The sequence below is a fragment of the Salmo salar genome, chromosome ssa09, assembly GCF_905237065.1.
Source record: "Salmo salar chromosome ssa09, Ssal_v3.1, whole genome shotgun sequence".
NCBI lineage: Eukaryota > Metazoa > Chordata > Actinopteri > Salmoniformes > Salmonidae > Salmo > Salmo salar.
This window is the reverse complement of record NC_059450.1, coordinates 96,389,515-96,400,975: the sequence shown is the minus strand read 5'-3', so window position 1 is coordinate 96,400,975 and position 11,461 is coordinate 96,389,515. Positions and strand designations below refer to the sequence as shown.

Below are 11,461 nucleotides of genomic sequence, written 5' to 3'. Positions count from 1 at the left end.
CCTGTGGATGAAGCTGTGTGTGTGTGTGTGTGTGTACACTGTGGATGAAGCTGTGTGTGTGTGTACACTGTGGATGAAGCTGTGTGTGTGTGTACACTGAGGATGAAGCTGTGTGTGTGTACACTGTGGATGAAGCTGCGTGTGTGTGTGTATGTACACTGTGGATGAAGCTGCGTGTGTGTGTGTGTGTATGTACACTGTGGATGAAGCTGCGTGTGTGTGTGTGTGTATGTACACTGTGGATGAAGCTGTGTGTGTGTGTGTGTGTGTGTGTATGTACACTGTGGATGAAGCTGCGTGTGTGTGTGTGTGTGTGTACACTGTGGATGAAGCTGCGTGTGTGTGTGTGTATGTACACTGTGGATGAAGCTGCGTGTGTGTGTGTGTACACTGTGGATGAAGCTGCGTGTGTGTGTGTATGTACACTGTGGATGAAGCTGCGTGTGTGTGTGTGTATGTACACTGTGGATGAAGCTGCGTGTGTGTGTGTGTATGTACACTGTGGATGAAGCTGCGTGTGTGTGTGTGTGTATGTACACTGTGGATGAAGCTGCGTGTGTGTATGTACACTGTGGATGAAGCTGTGTGTGTGTGTGTGTGTGTACACTGGATGAAGCTGTGTGTGTGTGTGTGTGTGTACACTGTGGATGAAGCTGTGTGTGTGTGTGTGTGTGTACACTGTGGATGAAGCTGTGTGTGTGTACACTGTGGATGAAGCTGTGTGTGTGTGTACACTGTGGATGAAGCTGTGTGTGTGTGTACACTGTGGATGAAGCTGTGTGTGTGTGTACACTGTGGATGAAGCTGTGTGTGTGTGTGTGTACACTGTGGATGAAGCTGTGTGTGTGTGTACACTGTGGATGAAGCTGCGTGTGTGTGTACACTGTGGATGAAGCTGCGTGTGTGTGTACACTGTGGATGAAGCTGTGTGTCAGTTTACACTGTGTTAAGCTGTGTCTTTTGTTCCGTTCCCATATAAAAGTCTGTTCAGCTCCAGCAACAAAGAGGCTCACCCCCACAAAGCCCGTCTTTGTCTCTCAACAGAGACACTCCACCAAGGATTCCCTTGTTCCAAAGCTAAAACCTGGAAATCAACTCTCCACCAATGTGAGGTAACGGAATCCCTGGGCGTCCAATGAAATGTTTCCGATGGTGACAGCGAACTTCCCCTAGAGCAATTTCCATTTCAGTTTACTTCCTTGATCTCTCTCTCTCTCTCTCTCTCTCTCTCTCTCTCTCTCTCTCTCTCTCTCTCTCTCTCTCTCTCTCTCTCTCTCTCTCTCTCTCTCTCTCTCTCTCTCTCTCTCTCTCTCTCTCTCTCTCTCTCTCTCTCTCTCTCTCTCTCTCTCTCTCTCTCTCTCTCTCTCTCTCTCTCTCTCTCTCTCTCTCTCTCTCTCTCTCTCTCTCTCTCTCTCTCTCTCTCTCTCTCTGAAACACTCCACAAACAAAGTACAGCTCACAGCTTGTTTCAATAGATTTTCACAGCAAAGCCTACAAGCCTGTACAGCCTACAAACCTTGGAAAACTATCAAATTGGGGGGGGGGCTTCACTACATAACAGTACGCATAGCAACAGTACGCATAGCAACAGTACGCATAGCAACAGTACGCATAGCAACAGTACGCATAGCAACAGTACGCATAGCAACAGTACGCATAGCAACAGTACGCATAGCAACAGTACGCATAGCAACAGTACGCATAGCAACAGTACGCATAGCAACAGTACGCATAGCAACAGTACGCATAGCAACAGTACGCATAGCAACAGTGCTCTGGTTGAGTGCTGTATGAGTGCACACACCCACACCCAACCCCACCCACACCCACGAGGGAGGCAAAACCCACTGAATCCCCAATTATAGAGCGTAGTGCTGTGAGGCTTCCCAGGGCTATAACTGGAGTCTAATCAGCACTGTTCGAGAAACACACTGTTATTGAGGAAGAGAGGAGGACAGAGGAGAGGAGCCTGAACGCTAGCTAGCTAGGAAGAGAGGAGGACAGAGAGGAGCCTGAACGCTAGCTAGCTAGGAAGAGAGGAGGACAGAGGAGAGGAGCCTGAACGCTAGCTAGCTAGGAAGAGAGGAGGACAGAGGAGAGGAGCCTGAACGCTAGCTAGCTAGGAAGAGAGGAGGACAGAGGAGAGGAGCCTGAACGCTAGCTAGCTAGGAAGAGAGGAGGCCAGAGGAGAGGAGCCTGAACACTAACTAGCTACTTAACCCCTAACTACCATGCCTGGCTAGATGTTCAGAGGAAAGGTTGAAATGTCCGCCACCTCTCTCTCTCTCTGGATAATGGCCAGCATGGTTTTAAAGACTGATTGTGTCTGATTGGAAATACACAAGAGAAATACCAACCCCTTGAAGTCTCACGTCGTAGCCACACTGTGTGTTAAGGACGTCTTCCTGAAAGGAATGAAAGCAAAACTATCATGAGAATAGAAGAATGTGGGTCTTCCATTAGGGTCTGTAGAATATGTTCATGTGTTAAACTGAATTAAGTCTGAGGTTTATAATGTAGTTCTATAGCCCAGTAAGGTATCTTACGGCAGGGTCTTTGACGCAGCAGGAGAAGGGGACGCCACAACGCTCTCTACTGGGGTTAAACTCAGTGCAGTTGAAGTAGATATTCAGGTTCCAGTCATTAGGACCGTGGGCTCCACAGCACGACCACTAAAACACACACACACACAGACACAGACAGGTATAAGGCTTTATTACATGTTATAAGCATCTTTGAGCTCTTATAAAGTCTTACTACAACCAAGTCTGCTATGATAAAGAGGCTGGCTGTGGTTGGCATCAGTATTTGTACAGTTATCCAATCAAGGTTAAGGCACTAGCTGCCAGTACAGTTAAAGGTACAAGACATGTTGCCTGTACAGTGCAGTTAAAGGTATGAGATATGTTGCCAGTACAGTGCAGTTAAAGGTACGATACATGTTGCCTGTACAGTACAAGGTACAAGACATGTTGCCTGTACAGTACAGTTAAAGGTACAAGACATGTTGCCTGTACAGTACAGTTAAAGGTACAAGAAATGTTGCCTGTACAGTTCAGTTAAAGGTACAAGACATGTTGCCTGTACAGTACAGTTAAAGGTACAAGACATGTTGCCTGTACAGTTCAGTTAAAGGTACAAGACATGTTGCCTGTACAGTTCAGTTAAAGGTACAAGACATGTTGCCTGTACAGTTCAGTTAAAGGTACAAGAAATGTTGCCTGTACAGTTCAGTTAAAGGTACAAGACATGTTGCCTGTACAGTACAGTTAAAGGTACAAGAAATGTTGCCTGTACAGTACAGTTAAAGGTACAAGACATGTTGCCTGTACAGTTCAGTTAAAGGTACAAGACATGTTGCCTGTACAGTTCAGTTAAAGGTACAAGACATGTTGCCTGTACAGTACAGTTAAAGGTACAAGAAATGTTGCCTGTACAGTACAGTTAAAGGTACAAGACATGTTGCCTGTACAGTACAGTTAAAGGTACAAGACATGTTGCCTGTACAGTTCAGTTAAAGGTACAAGAAATGTTGCCTGTACAGTACAGTTAAAGGTACAAGACATGTTGCCTGTACAGTTCAGTTAAAGGTACAAGACATGTTGCCTGTACAGTTCAGTTAAAGGTACAAGACATGTTGCCTGTATAGTTCAGTTAAAGGTACAAGACATGTTGCCTGTACAGTTCAGTTAAAGGTACAAGACATGTTGCCTGTACAGTACAGTTAAAGGTACAAGACATGTTGCCTGTACAGTTCAGTTAAAAGGTACAAGACATGTTGGGCTCCCGAGTAGCGCAGAGGTCTAAGACACTGCATCTCAGTGCAAGAGGCGTCACTGCAGCAGCTGGTTCAAATCCAGGCTTTATCACATCCGGCCGTGATTGGGAGTCCCCATAGGGTGGCGCACAATTGGCCCAGCGTTGTCCGGGTTTGGCCGGGGTAGGCCGTCATTGTAAATAAGAATTTTTTCTTAACTGACTTGCCTAGTTAAATAAAGGTTCAATTAAAAACATTGTTTTTTTTTGCCTGTACAGTCCAGCTAAAGGTACAAGACAGCTTCTACCCCCAAGCCAATAAGACTGCTGAACAATTAATCAAATGACCTCCGGACTATTACAATGACTGAACCCCCCCCCCACACACACACAATTTGTTTTGTACACTGCTGCTACTCGCTGTTTATTATCTATGCATAGTCACTTCACCCCCACCTACATGTACAAATTACCTCGACTAACCTGTACCCCCGCACACTGACTCGTTACCGTTACCCCCTGTATATAGACTCGTTATGTTATTGTGAAGACTTATTTTTTTACTTTAGTTTATTTGGTAAATATTTTCTTAACTCTTCTTGAACTGCACTGTTGGTTAAGGGCTTGTAAGTAAGCATTTCACGGTAAGGTCTACACTTGTTGTATTCGGCGCATGTGACAAATAAAGTCAATATTGATTTGATTTGACATGTTTCCTGTACATTACATTTATCAGAAATATATGCAATAAGATAATGGCAGAAAAGATTAGACAGCCGCTGTCCCATTAAAGACATCACCACACAACGGATAACCACTGATCCAATTGTTTCATTGACTGGGTTTCACCTATCACTTTTCCTATCACATATCCCTGTGTTAATTATATAACATCTACTGACATATCCCTGTGTTATCTCTATAACATTAGTACTACTCACATATTCCTGTTATCTCTATAATATCTAGTACTACTCACATATTCCTGTTAACTCTATAATATCTAGTACTACTCACATATTCCATTAACTCTATAATATCTAGTACTACTGACATATCCCTGTGTTACCTCTATAACATTAGTACTACTCACATATTCCTGTTAACTATATAACATCTAGTACTACTGACATATCCCTGTGTTATCTCTATAACATTAGTACTACTCACATATTCCTGTTAACTCTATAATATCTAGTACTACTCACATATTCCGTTAACTCTATAATATCTAGTACTACTGACATATCCCTGTGTTAACTCTATAACATTAGTACTACTCACATATTCCTGTTAACTCTATAATATCTAGTACTACTCACATATTCCTGTTAACTCTATAATATCTAGTACTACTGACATATCCCTGTGTTACCTCTATAACATTAGTACTACTCACATATTCCTGTTAACTATATAACATCTAGTACTACTGACATATCCCTGTGTTACCTCTATAACATTAGTACTACTCACATATTCCTGTTAACTCTATAATATCTAGTACTAGTCACATATTCCGTTAACTCTATAATATCTAATACTACTGACATATCCCTGTGTTACCTCTATAACATTAGTACTACTCACATATTCCTGTTAACTATATAACATCTAGTACTACTCACATATCCCTGTATTATCTCTATAACATCTAGTACTACTCACATATTCCTGTGTGAAGTCTATGAGGTTCTGCAGGTCGATGTCGTCGCGGTAAGCCTTGACATTGTTGTTGATGAAGAAGTTGAGCTGGTCTTTGATCCAGTCTTTAAACACAAAGGCCAGGATGCCTGCTGTCAGCTCCAAGAAGAAGATCAGACCCAGGAACACTGAGAACTAGAACACAAGAGAGAGAACATTAGGAACATGTGAGAAAATAGGACATACATGTCACCTCTACAGCGCTGTTCTGGCTATGTCTGTAAACTAAAACAGCATATCTATAATACTGTATTAGCTATGTTGTCCCGGAAATAGGTACATTTGTAGACTGACTGACTCAAGGGCCGACTGACTGGCTGGGAGCAGAGTTGAGATGTCCCAGGCCTGACTGACTTACTGGCTAACTGGCTAGGAGCAGCGTTGAGATGCCCCAGGCCTGGCTGGCTGACTGGCTGGCTGACTGGCAGCAGAGTTGAGATGCCCTAGGCCTTACTGACTGGCTGGTTGACTGACTGGCTGGAAGCAGCGTTGAGATGCCCCAGGCCTGACTGACTGGCTAGGAGCAGTGTTGAGATGCCCCGGGCCTGACTGACTGGCTGGGAGCAGTGTTGAGATGCCCCAGGCCTGACTGGAAGCAGTGTTGAGATGCCCCAGGCCTGACTGACTGGCTGGAAGCAGCGTTGAGATGCCCCAGGCCTGACTGACTGGAAGCAGTGTTAAGAAGCCCCAGGCTGGCCAGCCAGGAGTTAATGGACAGAGTAGTGGAGGTAATAGCCACTGAGAGTGACAGCCCAGTTTGTCTCTGTCACTCAGACTCCATTGTCAAAGTTGAACGTGACGTAACTTCTCCGAATGATGTCATAGTTTTTCCCCCCAGATATTTAGAGAACACGCTTACATACTCAATGATGGATGTTTCAGGCTTTTATACATGAGTGGTTTATTATTTCCCATCTAGATCAATACCAATCCTAGGTGTTCATTTACGGTAAGTAGCCAACTGCTATGAATGACCTCAACTTTCAGATCAAACGAAGCCAGAGTTATTTTTGTGAATGAAACTAGCATGTACCTCCCTCCCTCCCTCTCCTCTCCTCTCCCCCCCTCTAAATAATACCTAAATGAAGACCGACAGGTGTGAACCAAGGTGTGAATTACTGAACTGCAAACCCAAAGGTGTGGATAGCAGAGCAGAAGGTAGAAATGAACCATACGAGGTTCAATATGTTATCGTCCAAGGCACACAGTCTTACCACCCCACAGAGAGATTAAACTAAGTAGGTCTATATGAGAAAGAAAGAGTTGAACTCTCTAAGGAGAAATAAAGCATATTTAATTCAAACTCACAAATTTGAGCAGCAAGGTGTTTTCCCGTAGCGCTCCGATGCAACCAGCGAATCCCAGGATGAACATGACTCCTCCCACTACGATGAACAACCACACAGGGTCGAAGCCTCCCAGGTCTGTTATGGAGGCCATGTTGGACAGCACCCCCTGGAGGACAGGAGGACCAAGGTGTTATTACAGATGTATAGACAGACAGCACCCTAACCTCCCAGGTCTGTTATGGACTCCATGTTGGACAGCACCCCCGGGAGGACAGGAGGACCAAGGTGTTATTACAGATGTATAGATGTGTTTTTTGACCACTGAAAGCGTAAGACCCCAAAAGTAAAAAACGGCAGTGATAGTTCTGTAAGAAAGCATGTGTTGTGCAACGTCTTCTTTGGCATAATATAAAAAGCCAATACAACAACACACCTTACTGTCAGAGAGACTAGGCATTCCACTGCCTTTCCCTTCCAGGACAATAAACACGGACAGACAGCCCTTCCCCTGCTTCCCCCTAACACCCTGCTTCCCCCTAACACCCTGCTTCCCCCTAACAGACTGTTTTAGCACAATGTTCCAAATGCCTGAATCGGAAGAGTCAAGGTTTTTATTTCTTTCAGTTTTTATGAGCACCTCCCCCTGCCACTCACAGACACCGAGCCCCTCCCCCTGCCACTCACAGACACCGAGCCCCTCCCCCTGCCACTCACAGACACCGAGCCCCTCCCCCTCCCACTCAGAACAAAGACGAAAGATAACTTCTTCCACTGACAACAAGAAGCTTAAACTCGCTATTTGCATTTGAGGTTTGGTCCTTTTGAATCAGTCATATGGACACCGAAACACATTGAGATATTATTTTACTGTAATAGAGAAGAATGTAAGCTTTGTAGCGATACCCTTTTAATATGTCTCAACACCCAAAATTTAGAAGAGACCCAACTAAGACAGGAGTATTAATGAACACGATTGTTGAAAATTCATGCTCAGTTTGTCGCGCACAGCATTGCAGTAACACGTACCACAAACAGCATTTTAGCCAGACTGTTATGTGCTAGCTGTTTAGTCTGTATTTTATAAATGTCTAATTAGCATAAAAATAAACATTTAAATAAAAGGAATTGGCAACTTGTTTTCTCATTCTGAGAAATAAGTATCTTCTTATCCAGGTCGACCACTTGGTTTGAACATCGAAAACAAAGCGAACAGGCCGTGTTGTTTAAAACAGTTGGAGACGGACAGGAGGGTGTGTTCATAACAGTTCAACTGTTATACCATGTTAGCAATCAAGCGAGAAAATATAAATGCATCCAAGTTGGCTAGACTTTTAATATATAAAGATTAGCTTACTACTCACTAGCAGGTTGGCCCTGTTGCTTGTCACGTCCTGACCATAGTAAGTTGTTATTTTCTATGGTACAGTAGGTCAGGGCGTGACAGGGGGTGTTTGTCTGTTTTTGTATTTCTATGTTCAGTTTCTAGTTTTGTATTTCTATGTTGGTGTTGTTTGGGTTGATCTCCAATTGGAGGCAGCTGATCCTCGTTACCTCTAATTGGAGGTCATATTTAAGTTGACGTTTGACCCACCTGTTTTTGTGGGTGATTATCTTTTGAGTAGTGTGTTTTCCTCTCTGCGTCACGTTTTTTTTTGTGTGTGTGTTTCAAGAATTTCGTGTATAGCATTTCGTTTCACGGATATGTGGAACTACGAACACCCTGCATTTTGGTCCGATCCTTCAGACAGCCGTGACAGCCTGCTTCCAGAAGTTGGTTATTATAAGTGTGTGTGTTGTTTATGGTTCTGGTTACATTTGGAACAAAAAAAAGGGAATTTACATCCTTGAAAGCTAGATCTGTGACTATTGCAAAAAAAAGCAGTTAACTATTATGATAAAATAATGAAATTATTGGTGGGTCTTATGGTTGAAGACTTATATTTAGTCTAGGTATAATTTCAAAAGCTCTGAATTCATTTGATTATTGATGACTGTATTTGATCTTTAATTGTGCAACAAAGGTTATAATATGTATTTTTTAACAAATTAGATGATATATCGTGAATCATCTGTACGTTTGGAAAAAAATAGATATGATCCCCCTAACACCCTGCTTCCCCCTAACACCCTGCTTCCCCCTAACACCCTGCTTCCCCCTCTAAACCCCTGTGGCTGGGTACTGGTCAACTTCAGGTGACTTCCCCTCTCACTCAGTCTCTAGCAGCCCAATTCACATTCTCCCCTGAAGACATCCTTTCTCTTTCCCCTGAATTTATGCTGCAATAGTTTGTGTCAGGGGGCTAGGGTCAGTCGGTTATTTCTGGAGAATTTCTCCTGTCTTATACGGTGTCTTGTGTGAATTTAAGTATGCTCCCTCTCTTTCTCTCTCGTTCTCTCTTTTTTTGGGGACCTGAGCCCTAGGACCATGCCTCAGGACTACCTGGCCTGACGACTGCTTGCTGTCCCCAGTCCACCTGGTCGTGCTGCTGCTCCAGTTTCAACTGTTCTGCCTGTGGCTATGGAACCCTGACCTGTTCACCGGACGTGCTACCTTGTCCCAGACCTGCTGTTTTCGACTCTCTCTCTCTACTGCACCAGCTGTCTCTAACTCTGAATGATCGGCTATGAAAAGCCAACTGACATTTACTCCTGAGATGCTGACCTGTTGGACCCTCTACAACCGCTGCGATTATTATTATTTGACCCTGCTGGTCATCTACGAACGTTTGAACATATTGGCCATCATATTATTGAGGGAGGTCAGGGTAAAGTCACAGTGCTGGGCTGAAGGGAGGACAGGGTAAAGTCACAGTGCTGGGCTGAAGGGAGGTCAGGGTAAAGTCACAGTGCTGGGCTGAAGGGAGGTTAGGGTAAAGTCACAGTGCTGGGCTGAAGGGAGGTCAGGGTAAAGTCACAGTGCTGGGCTGAAGGGAGGTCAGGGTAAAGTCACAGTGCTGGGCTGAAGGGAGGTTAGGGTAAAGTCACAGTGCTTGGCTGAAGGGCTCAAAGGCCACGTTACAAAAGCAGCCCAATTCTGATTCCTTTCCAACTAATTGGTCTTTTGACCAATAAGATCAGGTGTTTTTAAAATAATTGAGGAACATATCAATATTGGGCTGCCTGTGTAAACGCAGCCTTGGACGCGTAAAGACCTCTGCTGTAGGAGATGGAGCAACATACAGTTGAAGTCAGAAGTTCACATACACCTTAACCAAATACATTTAAACTCAGTTTTTCACAATTCCCGACATTTAATCCTAGTAAAAATTCCCTGTCTTGGGTCAGTTAGGATCACCACTTTATTTTAAGAATGTGAAATGTCAGAATTATAGAAGAGAGAATGATTTATTTCAGCTTTTATTTCTTTCATCACATTCCCAGTGGGTCAGAAGTTAACATACACTCAATTAGTATTTGGTAGAGTTGCCTTTAAATTCTTTAACTTGGGTCAAACATTTCGAGGAGCCTTCCACAAGATTCCCACAATAAATTGGGTGAATTTTGGCCAATTCCTCCTGACAGAGCTGGTGTAAGTGAGTCAGGTTTGTAGGCCTCCTTGCTCACACAGGCTTTTTCAGTTCTGCCCACACATTTTCTATAGGATTGAGGTCAGGGCTTTGTGATGGCCACTCCAATACCTTGACTTTGTTGTCCTTAAGCCATTTTGCCACAACTTTGGAAGTATGCTTGGGGTCATTGTCCATTTGGACGACCCATTTGCGACCAAGCTTTAATTTCCTGACTGATGTCTTGAGATGTTGCTTCAATATAGCCACAATTTTCCTTCCACATGATGGCATCTATTTTGTGAAGTGCACCAGTCCCTCCTACAGCAAAGCACCCCCACAACATGATGCTGCCACCCCCGTGCTTCACGGTTGGGATGGTGTTCTTCTGCATGCAAGCATCCCCCTTTTTCCTCCAAACATAACGATGGTCATTATGGTCAAACAGTTCTATTTTTGTTTCATCAGACCAGAGGACAATTCTCCTAAAAGTACGATCTTCGTCCCCATGTGCAGTTGCAAACCGTAGTCTGGCTTTTTAATGGTGGTTTTGGAGCAGTGGCTATTTCCTTGCTGAGCGGCCTTTCAGGTTATGTCGATATAGGACACGTTTTACTGTGGATATAGTTCATTTTGTACCCGTTTCCTCCAGTATCTTCACAAGGTCCTTTGCTGTTGTTCTGGGATTGATTTGCACCTTTCGCACCGAAGTACGTTCATCTCTAGGAGACAGAACGCATCTCCTTCCTGAGCGGTATGATGGCTGCGTGGTTCCATGGTGTTTATACTTGCGTACTATTGTTTGTACAGATGAACATGGTATCTTCAGGCATTTGGAAATTGCTCCCAAGGATGAAACAAACTTGTGGAGGTCTCCATTTTTTTCTGAGGTCTTGGCTGATTTCTTTTGATTTCCCCATGATGTCAAGCAAAGTGGCACTGAGTGTGAAGATAAGCCTTGAAATACATCCACAGGTATACCTCCTATTGACTCAAATTATGTCAATTAGCCTATCAGAAGCTTCTAAAGCCATGTCATCATTTTCTGGAATTTTCCAAGCTGTTTAAAGGCACAGTCCACTTAGTGTATGTAAACTTCTGACCCACTGGAATTGTGAAACAGTGAATTATAAGTGAAATAATCTGTCTGTAAACAATTGTTGGAAAAATGACTTGTGTCATGCACAAAATAGATGTCTCAACCGA

At 43.7% G+C, this 11,461-nt stretch overlaps 1 protein-coding gene across 1 annotated transcript in view; it reads right to left on the bottom strand.

Annotated features, from left to right (window-relative positions):
- Positions 1-11,461, bottom strand: part of LOC106612270 (tetraspanin-17) — a 101,269-nt gene that overhangs the window by 74,916 nt on the left and 14,892 nt on the right. Inside the window, exons 3-6 of the mRNA XM_045724256.1 lie at positions 6,769-6,915; positions 5,425-5,595; positions 2,547-2,672; positions 2,358-2,405 (exon numbers count right to left, since the gene is read on the bottom strand). Of these exons, the coding sequence (XP_045580212.1) occupies positions 2,358-2,405; positions 2,547-2,672; positions 5,425-5,595; positions 6,769-6,915 (492 nt within the window). The remainder of the gene's footprint in view (positions 1-2,357; positions 2,406-2,546; positions 2,673-5,424; positions 5,596-6,768; positions 6,916-11,461) is intronic.